At 56.0% G+C, this 15342-nt stretch overlaps 1 protein-coding gene across 1 annotated transcript in view; it reads left to right on the top strand.

Annotated features, from left to right (window-relative positions):
- Positions 1-2339: 2339 nt before the first annotated feature.
- WNT3 (Wnt family member 3) overlaps positions 2340-15342 on the top strand; it is a gene marked incomplete at both ends in the record, with an annotated part of 43310 nt that continues 30307 nt past the window's right edge. Inside the window, one exon of the mRNA XM_082859840.1 lies at positions 2340-2419. Coding sequence (XP_082715966.1) covers positions 2340-2419 — 80 coding nt within the window. The remainder of the gene's footprint in view (positions 2420-15342) is intronic.

Below are 15342 nucleotides of genomic sequence, written 5' to 3'. Positions count from 1 at the left end.
TCCTGGCCACCCTGAATCTGCAGTGGTGTCTTGGTGGCCAGGGAAAGGTAGCCCTCCTCAGCTCTCAGAAAAACTGACAGGCAGGATTGGAGTTCCAGCGGGCACGTCTGATCAGAAAACCAGCTGAGAGCCCCCGTTGGGGAGGACAGAGCTCCGGGTAGGACTTAGGGTGTGTGTGGAGGGCTCTCTACCCCTAGAGTCGGGGCCCTGAGGCTCCGCAGTCAGGGAAAATGGCAAATCCTCCGCAACCCCCTTTCCAGGTGAATCAGAAATACGGCACACCAGAATCAGCCCGCCACGGGGCCATCTCTGAAGGTCCCCATCTCTGCAGCCTCCACCCCGTCCCCTGTCCAGGGCAGGTTGGGGTTTTCTCTTCGCCTTGTTCATCCTTCCCCATCTCTGCCTCTCCCTCCCCTCTTCTTCCCCTTCTTTCTCCGTGGGCTCCCTCTGCTAGTCTCCCCTCCCTCTCCTCGCTCTCTCTCTCTTTCTCTCTCAGGCCCCCGCTTGTGCTCTCTCTCTCTTTTTTCACTACTCTGTCTCTCCCTTTTCTCCCCTTCCCTCCCCTCCTCTCTTTCATCTCCCCCCCACCCCCCCTCCAGTCGAACACCGGGCTAGGAACGCGGCAGAAGCTGTGACAAGCCCAGGCGGCTCTCCCGACCCTCGATGCCCCCGGGCCAGTTTTCCAAGCTCCCCGCGCCCATCACAGCCTTGTGCAGAGAGGGCTCTCGGGATGGGCAGGGGCCGTGGGTTCAAGCTATGGGCACGGGTGGCCCAGATCAAAGGCTAGGAATGTCTGGCCCTGGCGTGGACTTCCTCCAGCCATGCCCCCATCTGGCAGAGGGCCTGCCATTCCCAACCATGCAGCACTGGGGGTCAGCTCATTTGCTGCCCCTTCTGCCACAGTTCTGGGAGTCACTGCCCTCAATCCCTCTTACTGCCCTTGCTTTCTTTGCCCCAGGCCCAGGGATGATGCTCCAGCACCCATCCCTCGCCTGGGGTGCCTCTGGGGGCCTTGAGTGGCCTGGGAGCAGGGTTGTGGGGCAGGTGCCCAGGTGACAGAGGTCAAGGCCCCCCAAATCTGGCTTCAGTCTCAGCACCACTTAAGGCAGACCTAATTTCTTGACTCTGGAGGGGGAGAAGAGAGAAAGAACCCGCGGAGGCCTTGGAAGGACTTTTTTCCTGTGGCGAGGGGTGGGGTATTGGGATACATTTGGTGTCCACACAGGAAAGGGGGACGTTATCACCAAACCCCAGGTTGGAGCCCAGGGCCTCAGGCAGGAGAGTTGGGCAGGGAAGGGGGTCTCGATGGCAAGGAGGTCCTCCGAGGACCCCAGCTGCTCCCTATTGGGGCTACTGCGTTTCACGCGCCCCAAACTGTTCATCCACAAGATCCAAATGGGACCGCGGGTCGTCCTTCTGACCTGAGCCTGAGGCCGGGCCTGAACCCCTCTAGGAGGAGAAAGTGACCCGGCTCCCCGCGCAGGAAATGCAACTGGCTGCTGGTGTCAGTTGCAGGAAATGCAAAGGCAGCAGGAGGTCCCGATACCGATCTGATCCCTGACAAAAGACTCAAATGACACTCGGCTCTGTCCCCCGGCGCCGCCCGCAGCCAGACCTTCGAGCCTCCGCGGACCCTTCTGCGCGCCTCTCGGATACCCGGGAAGCGACCTCCCGCGGCTGAGTCGCGTGGCCGGCCCGCTCGCGGGCTCGGGAGGCTGGGAGGGGTTGCATTTTCCAACCCCCTCCGAGACCCTGGATCCTGTCCTGCCCGAGCGAAGCTTCTGGAAACATCCCTGTGCTTTCTACTCTCGATTCCTCATAGGCCCAAGTCCCAAGAGGTCACGGTCTCCCGAGAGAAAAGGAGCCACCCATCAATACCCACGCCAACCTGGCACCACGTGAACGCCCCAGTCACAGCCCCGGCTCCCTAAACCTGGCTGGCGGGGGGCCGCGGCGGTCCCGCGCCAGCAGAGGGTCCAACGTGCCGTGTCCCCCCAAGTTCCCACTGTGTCCGGGGTGCGGGCTTTGCCCAAGTTTGCTGGGCGATGCCCTTCCCGGAGCCCGACTCGTGGGCCGGGCGGGAGGGGCGCGTGATTGACAGGCTGAACTACAGACTCATCTCTTACCTTAGGCCGCGGGCGCTGATTGGCTGCTCGCTGACATCCTCAAACCCGGCTGCTCCGCGCTGGGCTCGGGAGGGGGGCAGCTGCGGGTGGAGGTGCGCTTCTGACAAGCCCGAAAGTCATTTCCAATCTCAAGTGGACTTTGTTCCAACTATTGGGGGCGTCGCTCCCCCTCTTCATGGTCGCGGGCAAACTTCCTCCTCGGCGCCGCTTCTAATGGAGCCCCACCTGCTCGGGCTGCTCCTCGGCCTCCTGCTCTGTGGCACCAGGGTCCTCGCCGGCTACCCAATTTGGTGGTAAGACTCGCCTCTTATCTGCCCGCGGCCAGATTTCTCCGCGGAGCCCCAGGGAGGTGGGGGACGCTAGCTGGGGGTGGGCTGCGGCAGGGCTGGGGCTCCTTTCTTCTTACCTCCCTCCAGCACCCCGACTCGCCCACCTCCCTGGATTTTCTGCTGGTGTCGCCTTCAGAATCCAACTCCTGGTTTCTCTGATAATCACCATTTTCCCTGCTACTCGCTGCAGAGGCTGGAGGACTTTCCCCGTCTCAGAATGTCTCTTATTCTTAGATCCTAACCCTCCACCCGTCCCAGTCTGGGGGCCCCGAAGACCCTCCATTTGCTTGCAGTTGGCTTTCTGGAAATCCAGCGATGTCCCTGGGGCCCAGCCACTCCTCTTCTCCATTTTGGGGTCTTCATGGGCAAAATCATCCTGTTCCTTCATTGCCACCCTCACCTCCTCCGGCGCCTCCCTCAGGAGATTTCCCCACAATAACCCCCCTGTGCCTTCAGATTTTAGACCCCAGTCGCTTCAGGGATCCCCCAGGGCAGGGGGGTGGGGGGTGGATTTCATCAGATTCTCCCCACTCTGCTCTAGATGGATCTGGAGCCTCAGAAGTGAATATGGTATTTGCTGATCCGAGATGCCATTGAATTCAGATTTAATTCATTTCTTGCTTGTCCATCCTGGCAAAAGCGGGGCTTCTTGAAAATGTAGTTGTTTGGGAGGGGGTGGGTTTGTTCTTTGACCAAAAACCCAATTCTCCATGTCAAATTCGTTCCTTTTGGAAAAACCCGAGGACCGAGGAGAAAGGGAGAGAGGGAGAGGAGGATCCCGGTCCCCGAGAAATGTGGATACAAAAGACATTTTTAGTAAATAAGGCTGGGAAACCAGGCGCGGTGTTTTGGCGGGGGCCGGGTGGGGGGCTGTGCGTGTGTGGGGGAACTGGCCGTGGAGTAAACAGCCCTTTGGGAGCCCCAGTTCCAGGGAGTCCCCTTGTTTTCCAAGCGGCCTCTTCGACACCCAGCAGGTCCCAGAGGCCAGAGGGGAAAGACACACTGAAACCAGTTCTCTAAATTACACCCCGCCTCTCCTCAGTCTCCAGCCCCCTGCATTCCGGAAAACTTTAATTAAAGAATCTTCCCCTCCTGGATGTAGGAGAGGCTCGGCCAGGGGGTGGGGGGGTGTGGAAGGTGAGGAGGAAGAATTTGGGATCTGTGAGTTAGCAGAGGGACTGTGGCCCTGGAATGAAAGTCAGAGAGGAGTGCCACCTGCGTGTCCCCCTTTCCCTTAACCACCCTTTGCCCAGCTTGGGATAGGGGGAGCAGAGCAAGGAGATTTGGGGCCACACCCCGAGTCTGCCTGCAGCTGTTTGGGGGTGGCAGCATTTGTGTCTGGGTGTTTGGGGGGGTCAGGATGGGAATAAGAGCAGGGTATGGCCAAGGGTCTCCATTTAGAGGGTACTGAGAGTTGCTCCCAGGACAGACATCCAAGGGGAGGTCTTTCTTCTGCCCAGCCCTTCCTTCCCCGTGGCGATGGGCTGGCCTGAGGCCTCCTGTACATAAAGAAGTCCCCAGGGTGGCCGGGGCAGCCAGGGATGCCAGGTTGGGGACTTTGCCAGTTGCGAGGAAGGCTGCTGCAGAAACCAATCCTGCCCCACTGGCCCTTCCCGACCCTCTTCCCATCCCCTGCCCAAGGCCATGCTGTTCTCTTCTTTCACAGGGACCTTGGGGGTGGGCGGGGAGGGTGGGAAGAGAGGGCTTGGAGCCCCACAGGCTGCAGGAACCAAGGGGGGAAGACCAGCTTCCCCTATCCTATGAACTGGACAAGAGCACTTCCGGGGTCAATGCTGGTGGCTGGGGGGTCTGCTGTGTAATGGTGTATTGGGGAGCATCCCGATAGGGACCACCCAATAGGAAGATGTTGGAAAAACCTGGAAAGCCAGGACATTGGCCCTAACATAACGCTGGACACATGGCTTGTTTGGGGCTGGCGGGGACAGGGATGCTGCTTTGTCTGAGCAGTGTGTGTGTGTGTGTGTGTGTGTGTGTGTGTGTGTGTGTGTGTAGGTCTCTGACCCTAAGGAGTGTCATCTGTACACTAGTGTGCCTGTGTGTGAAGGAGTGTCTGTACCTGCAACTGGATGACTGTGGACGTGAACTTGTGTGAGACGTGCCTGAGGGTCCCATGGCCCGTGACAGGGTGTACTGTGTGTCTGCACACAAGTGTCAGCAAGTGGTTGATTCTATGTGAGCGTGTGTGTATGTGTATGAGACAGAGAAAGTCTACAAGTATCTATGCCCATGTAAAGGTCAGCACCTGTGTCTGCTTATGACACCACATGACTATGTTCATGACCAGGCATGTGAGCGGTGTGTGTGTGTGTGTGTGTGTGCGCGTGCGTCTGCACGCACGCGCGCGTCTGCATGCGTGCACGTGTCTTCATGATTGTATGAGGGGAGAGCTCCACAGATGTCTCTGCGCATGGATATCAGTGCTCATGGCCATGAGCTGATTGTGAGTATGAGTGTGGCGAGGGCTATGTCTGAGTTTGCCTGTGACCCTGTCCTCAAGTGCTAGTGACCATGGCTGGGCCCATGGCTGTGGATAGGTATGCAGACATATGACCTGTAAGTGTGAACGACATCCCAAACTTGGGTGCTTGGTGGGCGTCCATGGTCCTGGAGGGACAGTCCAGCAGACACAGACAAGGGTCTAATGAGGAAGCTGCAAGGGCCACAGTGACCTGGGATCCAGGGCTGGGCAGCATGGAGAAGGGGGACGGCGCAGAGCCTTCTTTGGCACAAGCTCATCCTGTCTGTCTGAGGACTGTGGTCACCAGCCCTCCCCTCTTACACCGTTTGTCTTTGGGCTTGGAGCTAGGGTGGTGGGTGTCATGTTCTCAGGGCCGGGGCAGGGGGCCAGGGCTGGGACAGTGACAGTAGAGTAGAGGGGCCTCAGATTCCTATTCCTGCTCTGCCCCCAGGGCAGCCAGATACCAGTTCTTTAGCCTATCACGGCCTGCGCTCTTTGGCCCTCCCAGCTCACACATTCCCTAGGAGAGACTTTAGGGGGAAATAGTTCAGCTGGGATTTCTGCCCCCATCACCCCTCAAGGAGGGCACCCCCATCCCAAGCGTTCTGTGCTGCTCAGGCCCCAGCCCTGAGAGAAGGTAGACCAGAAGCCTGAGCTACAAGGGGCCTCAGACAGAGGCTCATGGAAGGAAGAGACACGTTCCAGGGCCTCGCAGCCAGGTAGTGGCGGAGCTGGGACAGGAAGCAGTGGCAGCAGCATTGATTTCTATAATTCTTCTTGTCAGTCCCAGTTAGCGCCTGGTAGAGGAACTTGTCTTTCTTTTCCTTCCTGGGGGAAAAATGAATGATCTTATTAGGGCCCAGCCTAGTACTGCTGCATTCCGGAGGCAGAGGCCCTGATGGAAGGGGCCTGTGCTGGGGGTCGGGAGCCCACCTCTGTGGGACACATCCCTCTGGGTCTCTGTTTCCTTACTCAGGAATCACCAGCCTGCCCCTGCTTCACAGCTTGGGTGAAAGTGCTCCGCAGAAGTCAAGGGCAGTGAGCTGGGCAATAACAGCTGAGTTCTCTCTCCGCCATCCTGGGAGCCATTTCCCCACTCGAGCACTTGCCCTAAGCCCTGCCTCAGTTTCCCCATCTGTCCGATGTCCCGCTGCCTCCCCCACCCACTCCCACCTCCACCCGCCTTTCAGAGGCTTGTGAACATGTTCAGTCAGACCCCGTGGGGGTCAGTGGGCTGGGCCCAGGGAGGCACCTGGAGACTGTGGGGGAGGAAGGCCCCAGGCCAGGTGTTAACACTTGTAACAGGCAGGAATTACAGCTGGCTGGGGCTGGGGCTGGCGAGGAGCTGAGCTGGCTGGAGGCTGTTGATCCCACAGACAGACAGACAGACAGATGGGCAGATACCAGATCGGATGGCCAGGCTTTAACCGGGTGGTCTCTCCCTTCCAGGGCAGGCCTTACCCTGGGGGGATGTGGTGGGGAAATTAATCCAGGTCTCTTGGAAGTGAGTTAACAGCCCTCCTGCCCACCCCACCCCCCACTGTGGGCGGGGCTTGCTGTCCAAAGGGAGCAAAATTGGTTACTGATCTGTTTGTCTTCTGATGGGACCACATTTTCCCTAAAAAACAAAAACCAAACCAAACCAAACAAACAAACAACGACAAAACGCAGGTCAAATGTTACTCTAATGCCAGGAGCCCGGAGCTGAGTTATGTTCTTGGAAGAACCTGCTTTAATATGTGGGGGGGAAGGTATGGGGGGTGGGAAGGGGTAGAAATCGGGGAAAATTCTCCCAGAATCTCAGAGCATTTTATCAACAGCTCTGTGACCATGAGGTGAGGGATGGGTAGTATCTGGGCCCTGAGCATCTCCCTCACCCCAGGTATCCTGAGGGGCTCTGGTCTGGGGAGGGCCTAGGACAGCTGCCTGGTGGAAAGAGCTTTTGCGGGGAGGTCAAGAGAGGCACTTGCAGCGCCAAGTCCTTTAGTGGGCGCGCTCCCCCCCCTTCCTGCAGCTTCCCCAGTGGCAGACCCGGCCAGGCCCCGCCAGCCACACCCTGTGGCATCTGGGTGCCTGCTCAATCACTGGTGCAGGTGGAGAAACTGAGGCAGACAGACAGGGCCCGAGGCAGAAATCCCCAAAGAACAGACTGAGCCAAGCGGGTATCTCCCATCCTTCCCACTACAGAACCTAAGGCTAACAAACCTGAACGGTACTCAGGCAGATGTAGGATGGAGAAGGTGTGTGGACCCCAAGCGGGCGAAGGGAGCTATGAGCTCGGGCTTTTCTCTAGACTTTGAATAGCTCTCTCCTGGGTCTGGGCAGGAGGCAAGGAGCTTGGGGTTGGGGCAGGAGAGGTGACTCTTCTCAGAGGATGTAGCTATCGGACCCTTCCAGGAAGCGTGGGAAAAACCAAGACCTTTCTGGCTTCAGAATGTGGTCAGGGGTTGAGGAGGACCTGGTCTTCTAGCCTTTTCTGCCCAGCCACCAAGGAGGGAAAGGACAGTCTCTACTCCCGGTCCCTAGTTGGGGGAGGAGGTTAGCCTGACCCCTTCCTCACAGGTTAGTGCCATCCTGATGCTACAGCTACACATTCGTGTTGCTTGGGTGCCAGGAAGTGGGTAGAGCTTGAATGGAGGGACCTGTGTCTGGGTGTGGAGTTTACCAGTGACTGGCTGTGTGACCCAGGAAGAGTCCCTTTCCTCTTCTGTGCTTTAAGCCCTGTCCTCCCTCTGGGCTTCATTTTTCTTGAGCAGCCTGAGGGATGCCTTCTGCCTCTGGGAGTCTACAGGGCTATGACAGGGAGCTGATTCACGGCTGTGAAGCAGGGAGCTCCAGGTGGCCCCAGTGCCACTACCCCCGGGAGCCTATCTCCCCCAACCCTCCCTCGCCATTCAGACAGTCAGAGCCTGCCTTAAGCAGCCCAGCCCTTTCATTCTGCAGCCCCATCTGACCTACATCCCAAAGCTGGCTGCCCCACTACTGCCAAGCCTGCCTGCTGGCACCCCCAAACCTCATTTTCCCCAAACACTCACGTTCCTCTGGAGCCAGGCTGCCTACATTCACGTTCACACGCTGGGCAACCTAGGGCAAGTTCACCTCTCCGAGCCTCAGTTTCCCCATCTGTAAAATGAGAACAGTGACTGTTTCTACCTCACAGGGCTGTTGTGAAGATTAAATGAGTGAGTACACGTAAAGCTCCCTAAATAATGCCTGGCATACCGGAAGTACTATATACATATTATTTTCACCCCCTGTGCGCAAGCTATTTTGACTCCTTTAAGTCCCGGATCTAAACTTGCCTCTTCCAAGAAGTCCTCCCAGGTTGGCCCCACGTGGCTCTGTTTTCTCCTTATCCTCAGAGCCAGCTTGCCCTGTTATACTTGGTACTGGTGACCATGAGCCTGTGGCTTTATACTTAACCTGAGGAAGTTAGGCTGGGCTAACCTAAGCTCAGCTGTTTGCCTGCCCAGGAAAGGGGTGGGTAGAGAGGGCACTGTAGTCTCCCCTAACCCTCCTCCCATCCTACAGTTTGCTGGACCCTTGCAGCCACTGCCATTTCCAGCTGAGCCACCTTGGGCTAGGCCAGGGAGGGGTAGGGGAGGCAGGTTCACGGCAGGGGGGTTGGGAGGGGGGGAGTGGCACTGGGGCCGCCTGGAGCAGCCCGAGCAGAAGTTACTCCTCCAGGAGCTGAGAGATGATTCAGAAGGTGATTTATAGACGGAAGGCAGAAAGCTTGGCTCCTGGCAGAGGCCTGCTGCTTAATTACATTCTTTGGGGGGTGGAGGTATGAGTGGGGCAGCAGCAGGGGAGCACCTTCTACCCCCTCCCCCTCCAGATCTTGTCCCTGTAGCTGCCCCAACTCCAAGCAGGGTCCCTTGGTCTCATGCTGCTAGAGAGGGAATTCCCTGTTCTCAATGAGAGACTAGGCCGGGGGGCAGGAAGAGCTTCTGGGGGTCAAGGGGGTGGAGAAAAAGGGAAGAGGCCGGAGTCCCAGCTCCTGGGACTCCTGCAGGGGAGTCTGGGATGCAGAGGGGGCTGGAGATCACTTGGTCTCCTCCCTGCTCCTGGGCAGGTGAATAGCTAACCCACCTGGGCAGAGGGTTTCTAGAATCTCCCTGAGGGTGCAACCCCATACTTTCCCCCCAGTGGCCTATCCTACAGCTGCTTCAGGGTTCTTCCTTCAAGTTGGCTTCATTTCTGTTGCTTGGTTCTCAGTGGGCTGGGGGCTGGGGATCTGGCTCTGTGCTCAGAGACTGAAACCCAGTTCTTCGGCGTTAGGCAACCTGTGGTACGTGGCACAGTGGCCGCCTTAGATCCAGAAGGTTCTCCAGGCAGGGTCAGCCTTGCATCGGAGGGAGAGAAACTTTCTTATCCTCACATTAAACTAATGTCTCAGGGAGTTGCCACAATTCAACTGCTAAAGCTGAAATCACTTCTGTGCCGCTAACAAGCAGTCCCCGTTCTGTCGGTTACTGGCTGTGGTGATGTCTGGGTTCCCTCTATGAACACTGACCCGTGCGGCAACCAGCCTGACATCTCTCCACTGTTCCTCAGTTCCCATGCAGCCTCCATCACAGCTTTGAAACCCCCAAACTCCGCCTCTAGTTCTTGAGGCCAGCAAGGTGTGTGTCGGGGGCAGGGGGTAGGGAAGCCCAGGCCGATGGAGTCTGTTTAGCGTGCACAGCCGGGAGGAGTTGGCAGGGGTCAGGATGGGGACACTAGACAGCTCTCTGGTTCCCCCTGAGGCGAGCCTTCTCAAAATGGCCTCATTATGTGTATGGAGTGAATTCCAGAAATGTCAGGCACACCCATACATCTAGGGGAAGTATGTTGGGAGACAAGAGGGGGCAGTGTGGGGCGGTGGGAGGTTTCTGGGCAGGGAGTTAGGAAACCTGAGACCCGGCTCTGCCACTGGTTGCAGTGTGACATTAGGCAAGTCCCTTCACTGTTCTTGACTCAGTAAATAGGGGAGTTGAACAAGCTGCTGGCCTTGGACTTCCAGCTATTCGGATTATCTGTGTCTGGTACGTGGGTGGGGGCGGTCACTTGAGAGCTGACCTCAGGGCAGTGTGGGGAGGACTGAGCCCAAAACTTTATACTCAGACAGCTGTGAGGTCATGGATGAGTCTCTAACCTCCCCGGGCCTCGGTTTTCTCATCTGCAAAATGGGCCATGATAAGGCTGTTAAGAGCTTCAGAGGAATACTCTTTATGAAAGCCCTTGAGAAACATGAAGTTCTTTCCAGAGAAGCTCTCTATCATTGCTGGTCCTACCAGAAAAGAGGAGTAAGAGCCAGTGCCTAGTCAAAGGGTGCTAAGGATGGACCTGGCAGGACTCTCTGAGTCTTTGAGCTTGAGATTTGGTATTTCCAGCAGAGGAGGAAGGAATGGGAGCCGGACAGGGGAGTTCTCAGCTCCTTCCTGAGGGTGTCTTGAGGTTCAGTGGGGAACACCAAGGGGAGAGAGCAGAGGTCGGAGGTCAAGTGGCCACAGGGCATGCCCAGGTTCACCCGAACTAGTGCAGAGATCACAGGCCTGACCTGGGCTTAGCCAGGTGTAGGATTTCTAAGCAGGGACACAGTGGTGGGAGATGGGAGTAGAGGTTAGGAGGAGTAAGGGGAAAGGGCCAGGAGCTGGAAGGGGCTCTTCTGAGGTCTGTGGCCGTCAGGAAATCCAATCACCTGGATGGGCACCAGCAAACTGGGAAACCATTCACTCAAGCTAGGCTGGAAAAACAGGAAGGACCGTGTGTGTGTGTGTGTGTGTGTGTGTGTGTGTGTGTGTGTGTGTGTGTGTGTGTGTCTCCCTCCCTCCCTCCCTCCCTCTCTCTCTCTCTCTCTTTCTCTCTCTCTCTCTCTCTCTCTCTCTCAGTGGTGAGGGGGATGGGAGCAACAGGACCAAACGCCCTGCCCCTGGGCACAGAGTCCCACTTATCTGCCAGAGCCAGCTGGGCCAGCGAGGAAAACCGAGGAAAACCAATCTCTCCTCGCAGGGCCCACTGGGAATGCAAATAGGGGCTGCGGCAGCGGGAGTGAGCCAGCCTCCTGCATCCTGTCCGGCTCACCACGTATCTCCCTAAACTGGCTTTCTGAGGCTGTCTCTCCCCTGCTCTACAACCTCCCATGGTTCCCCACTCCTTGTCTGGCACCGAGGCTCCCTAGGCTTGGCCTCCACCCATATCAGCTGTACCTTTCATAATCCCCCACGAGCCTCCCAACATCCCTCTGTGCCTGTTCATGGAAATACTTCGCCACCTCCTCTCTTTCCTCCCCACACGCAACTGCTGAAATTCCATTTTGCTTTCCAGACCCAGACCAAAATCCTCTTCCTTTGGGAAGCCCTCCTAGATTCCCGAACCATTGCCCTGCAAGCAGGGAATATGTCATCACTCCCTTCCCTCCCCACCTCCCCCCAGCCATGCCATGTATTCCCACCACCTTCTCCCACGGGCTGTGGGTGTCTTCTGCTCCTCTACCAGACTACAGATACCTTTTAGCCGCCTCGTGCTCTCCTCCCCCAGTGCCGAGCATATGGTGAGGGTCAGTAAACAAAAACACAGCTCTGTGCTGCATGTAAAGGCAAGCGGGCAAAAGAGGTTCTGAAGAGAGCCAGCTGCACACGGTGAATCACGACAGTGCCGTGAGCGGACTGGAGGAGCAGAATGAATTAAAACCTCGTCCCTGGGTGTGACCCGGGGTGCAGGGCTCGGAGCACAGTGCTTCTGCTGACTTTGAAAGGCAGCTGAAACTGATTCCCATTGCTCAGCTCAGGCCCCACGTGGCTAACAGCCCCTGGGTTCAGAGGGTACCCAAGAGGATGGGACCCTGATCTGAGTAGGCTGCCGTCCCAGAAGCTGAGGTGCACCTTGTCTCCGTGGGCTCAGTTCCCCTGGGATTATTTTTTCCATCCCAGTTCCATTTGCAAATGTTTCCTATCCGTGTCATATTTCTCCCTCACAGCTCACACGATGCTTAGGTGTCTGAGTCTTTAGCTTAAAAATCCCATTCGGTGGGACTTGTTTCCCTATCCAGGCGTGGGTCAGTATGTTTGTTAATGGTGTGTATGTGCCGGTCCCTATACACCCATCATGATTTAGAACGAAACCCTGCCCATTTTACAGATGAGGACTCAGGTCACAAAGCCTGTGCTCTGAACCCCAGGCTCTGTTGGGCCCAAAGCTTTTTCCTTCTACCACCATTCAGACTCAAAAGTGGATTTCTTGGGAATTCCCTGGCAGTCCAGTGGTTAGGATTCCACGCTTCCACTGCAGGGGACCCGGATTCGAGCCCTGGTTGGGGAATTAAGATCCTGCAATCCGGCATGGCCAAAAAAAAAAAAAAAAAAAAAGTGGACTTCTTACTTGTGGCAGGAATTTACTTATTCATATTCTATGTTGGTCCTCAAAGGATGGCTTTGAGTCAAGATTACATTTGACCTTCAACTTGAAAGCTGCTGCTTTGTGTTTGTTGATACTATTTCTGAACCTCTGGGAGGTCTCTTATTTGGGGACATGTGCAAGTCACTGGCAAGCTTTCCACATCTACGAAACTGGCAGTAGTGGCCCTGTGACTGTTTTGTTGCCTGGGTGGGAGTGGAGGGAGGGTGGCCTTGGGCAAGTCACTACTTCCCGGGCCTTCGTTTTCTCACCTGTGAAATAGGAAGACAGTAGAGTCATGACCTCTCACCCCTCACATTACTTCCAGCTGTAAGATTTCTCATTCTACTTAATCCCTTATGCTCCTTTGCATCCAGCCCCCATCACACATACCAGAAAACAATAGGACAGAATCCTCTTTCTTGCCCAAAACAATTTTTGTGTTAGTATCTCTGATAATAGATGATTTTTTACTTGACCTTTATACTTCAATATTCACCTTGATCTCTCTCTGAGGAGCTAGGATGATTCCTCCTTGCAGTTAAAGTATGTTTCCCTTTCTGTCCTGACTGTGAGAAAACTAAGTCAAACGTGAGCTCAGTCCTTGCACCTGTATTGACCTTGACTTGGTGTATTTGTCATCTTCTTCACCTTAATCCTGATTTTCTATTTTCATTTTGTTATTCAATCTCATGTGTTTTTTTTGTTTTTTGGTGTTTTTTTTTGTGGTACGCAGGCCTCTCACTGTTGTGGCCTCTCCCGTTGCGGAGCACAGGCTCCGGACACGCAGGCTCAGCGGCCATGGCTCACGGGCCCAGCCGCTCCGCGGCATGTAGGATCTTCCCGGACCGGGGCACGAACCCGTGTCCCCTGCATCGGCAGGCAGACTCTCAACCACTGCGCCATCAGGGAAGCCCCCAATCCCATGTGTTTTGTGTTATAAATTCCTTGAGGGCAGGCACTGTCTCCACACCACTGTCTTCTCTGTGACTGGCAAGTACATAGTAGTTGCTCAATAAATATTTGTTGCCTTTGGAATTTGTTGCCTCAGGCACTTCAAATCCTTCTGGAAAGAGGCAAGGCATACATAAATTTAAAATATTGCTATATCAGAGAGCTGGCCCTCACTGGATTGTTTTGGGTTGCAGGAATTCTGATCAGTTTCTTTCTGTTTCTTTATCGTCAGAGTGTCCTCCAAGTCTACAGAAGCTTTTTCTTTGGGGAAGTCACCATCTTTTCTTTTCTCCGTGATCTTCTTCATCCTAAACTTGAAGCTGATACACAATTTTCCTCTTGGGAAGCTCTCTTATTTCTGGCCAATTGCGCTTTCCTCTTTCCCTGTCTCCCTTCACCCCTGGTTCCTCCCACCTTCCTTTGCCCTGGAAGGCAGCCAGTGCTATTGAGGCCATTCTGCAGGTGACGGGATGCCCTGGTAGCATCCACCCTGTCTCTCCAGCTGGGCTGCTCCCACCTCCCGCCCCCCAGCCATCGTGAGAACTGCTGTCACTGTGGGCACAGGTGGGAAGGAAGAGGGAGGCCCTGCCAAACATCGCACACAGCCCTCGCTGCCAGCCAGGCCCTTCCCGTCAGCAAAACCCTAGCGGGGCACTGGCTTGACCTGGGGTGTGCTAAGCCCCCATCAGTGGGGGTAGCTTCATGGAGGGACAGAGAATGGCTGGCGAAGGGGGGCCAGGCTGGCCCCACCCATCCGCCAGCAAGGTGTCCTCTTAGCCTCTCACCTCCTCTCTGCTTCTGCACCTCTGGGACCACCCTCCTCAGCCCCTAGACTTCAGGAAGGAGAGTGCTGAACCACAGGCCGGGTGGTCCTCCATCCCAACTGAAGCTTCTGCAGGAGAGACTCTGCAGCCTTCCTCAGCTATCAGTAAGGAAGGAGTCTATGACCTTGGCACTGTCCTTGAAGCTAAAAGAGCCCCATGAGATTGGCATCTTCATCCCCATTTAATCTGTGAGAAAATGGAGACTCTCAGAGCCCAAGCAAGGAGCTGGGAAGCAAGTGGGGAGGCAGGATTTAACGTCCAGCTGATAATTTATTGTGTATGGTGTGTGCTGAGGGAACACAGCACACACTTGAACTCATCCTCCCAACACCCTCGGGAGGCAGATACTCTTGCTATCCCCATTCTACAGATGAGGGAGGAAACTGAGGTCCTGAGGAATCCACTCCATTGCCCAAGGCTCCACAGCTGGCAAACCCCAGAGCTCCAACCATGACACAAACTGCCTGGAGCCGAGCTCGCCAGGCTTCACAGCCTGTGACACCACATCTCAACAGTCAGGAAGTTCCTCCTTAGGTCTGACTGCAGTCTTTCCTGACTTAGTCCAAGCCCAGATTCTCTCATTTGGTCTCCTGGGGTCATGAGCTTCATCGTAGATTTTCAGCTTGACTCAAGGACCAGGATGCATTGCTCACTGAGTCTTCCTTTTTCCAGAACAATCCCTCCCAGATGACCCAGTCTCCGGCACACCTTTCACCATCTTGTTCTCCTTCTGATCTCTCTCCAGCTTCTCTGCGTCCTTTTGCCAGTGCTGTGACGCATAGCACAGCTGTTAGAACAGGGCAAAGGGGTCCTGCCAGGCCCTTCCATTTAAAGGGCTCCACTCTGGTGTCCTAAGGCTGCACCCCTCCCCGCAGGGCAAGGAATCTGGGGCCCAAGGGGTCATACCCACAGCACCTCACCCCCAGCCATGCTCTGGGTCCTCAGACGTATCTGCAAGGCACCCTGAAGAGCCTGGCTTCAGTGGCTGTGAGTCTACTTCCGGCTGGGCGGACCTCTGCCTGGGGCTCATCCTATCAGGTCAGGCCATGCTGCTGGTGTGTGTGCCCCTAGGGGTGAGAGTGGTAAAGGAGAGGCCGTTTGCAGGGCCTGTGAACGGAGCCTGGCGGTTCAGTCGGGGTGACCAGTGTGGCTGAAGCAGGGATGAGGGGGCTGCTGGCTGTGAGCTGGGGGCTGGTTCTCTCCATGTCACTTTCTAGCTCAGAACGCCGTGGAGAACCTAGGCTTCCAGGTGG

This window comes from Leucopleurus acutus, assembly GCF_964270905.1.
Source record: "Leucopleurus acutus genome assembly, chromosome: 19".
NCBI lineage: Eukaryota > Metazoa > Chordata > Mammalia > Artiodactyla > Delphinidae > Leucopleurus > Leucopleurus acutus.
Note: the sequence above shows the minus strand (reverse complement) of the source record. Positions and strands in the feature narration are given on the sequence as shown.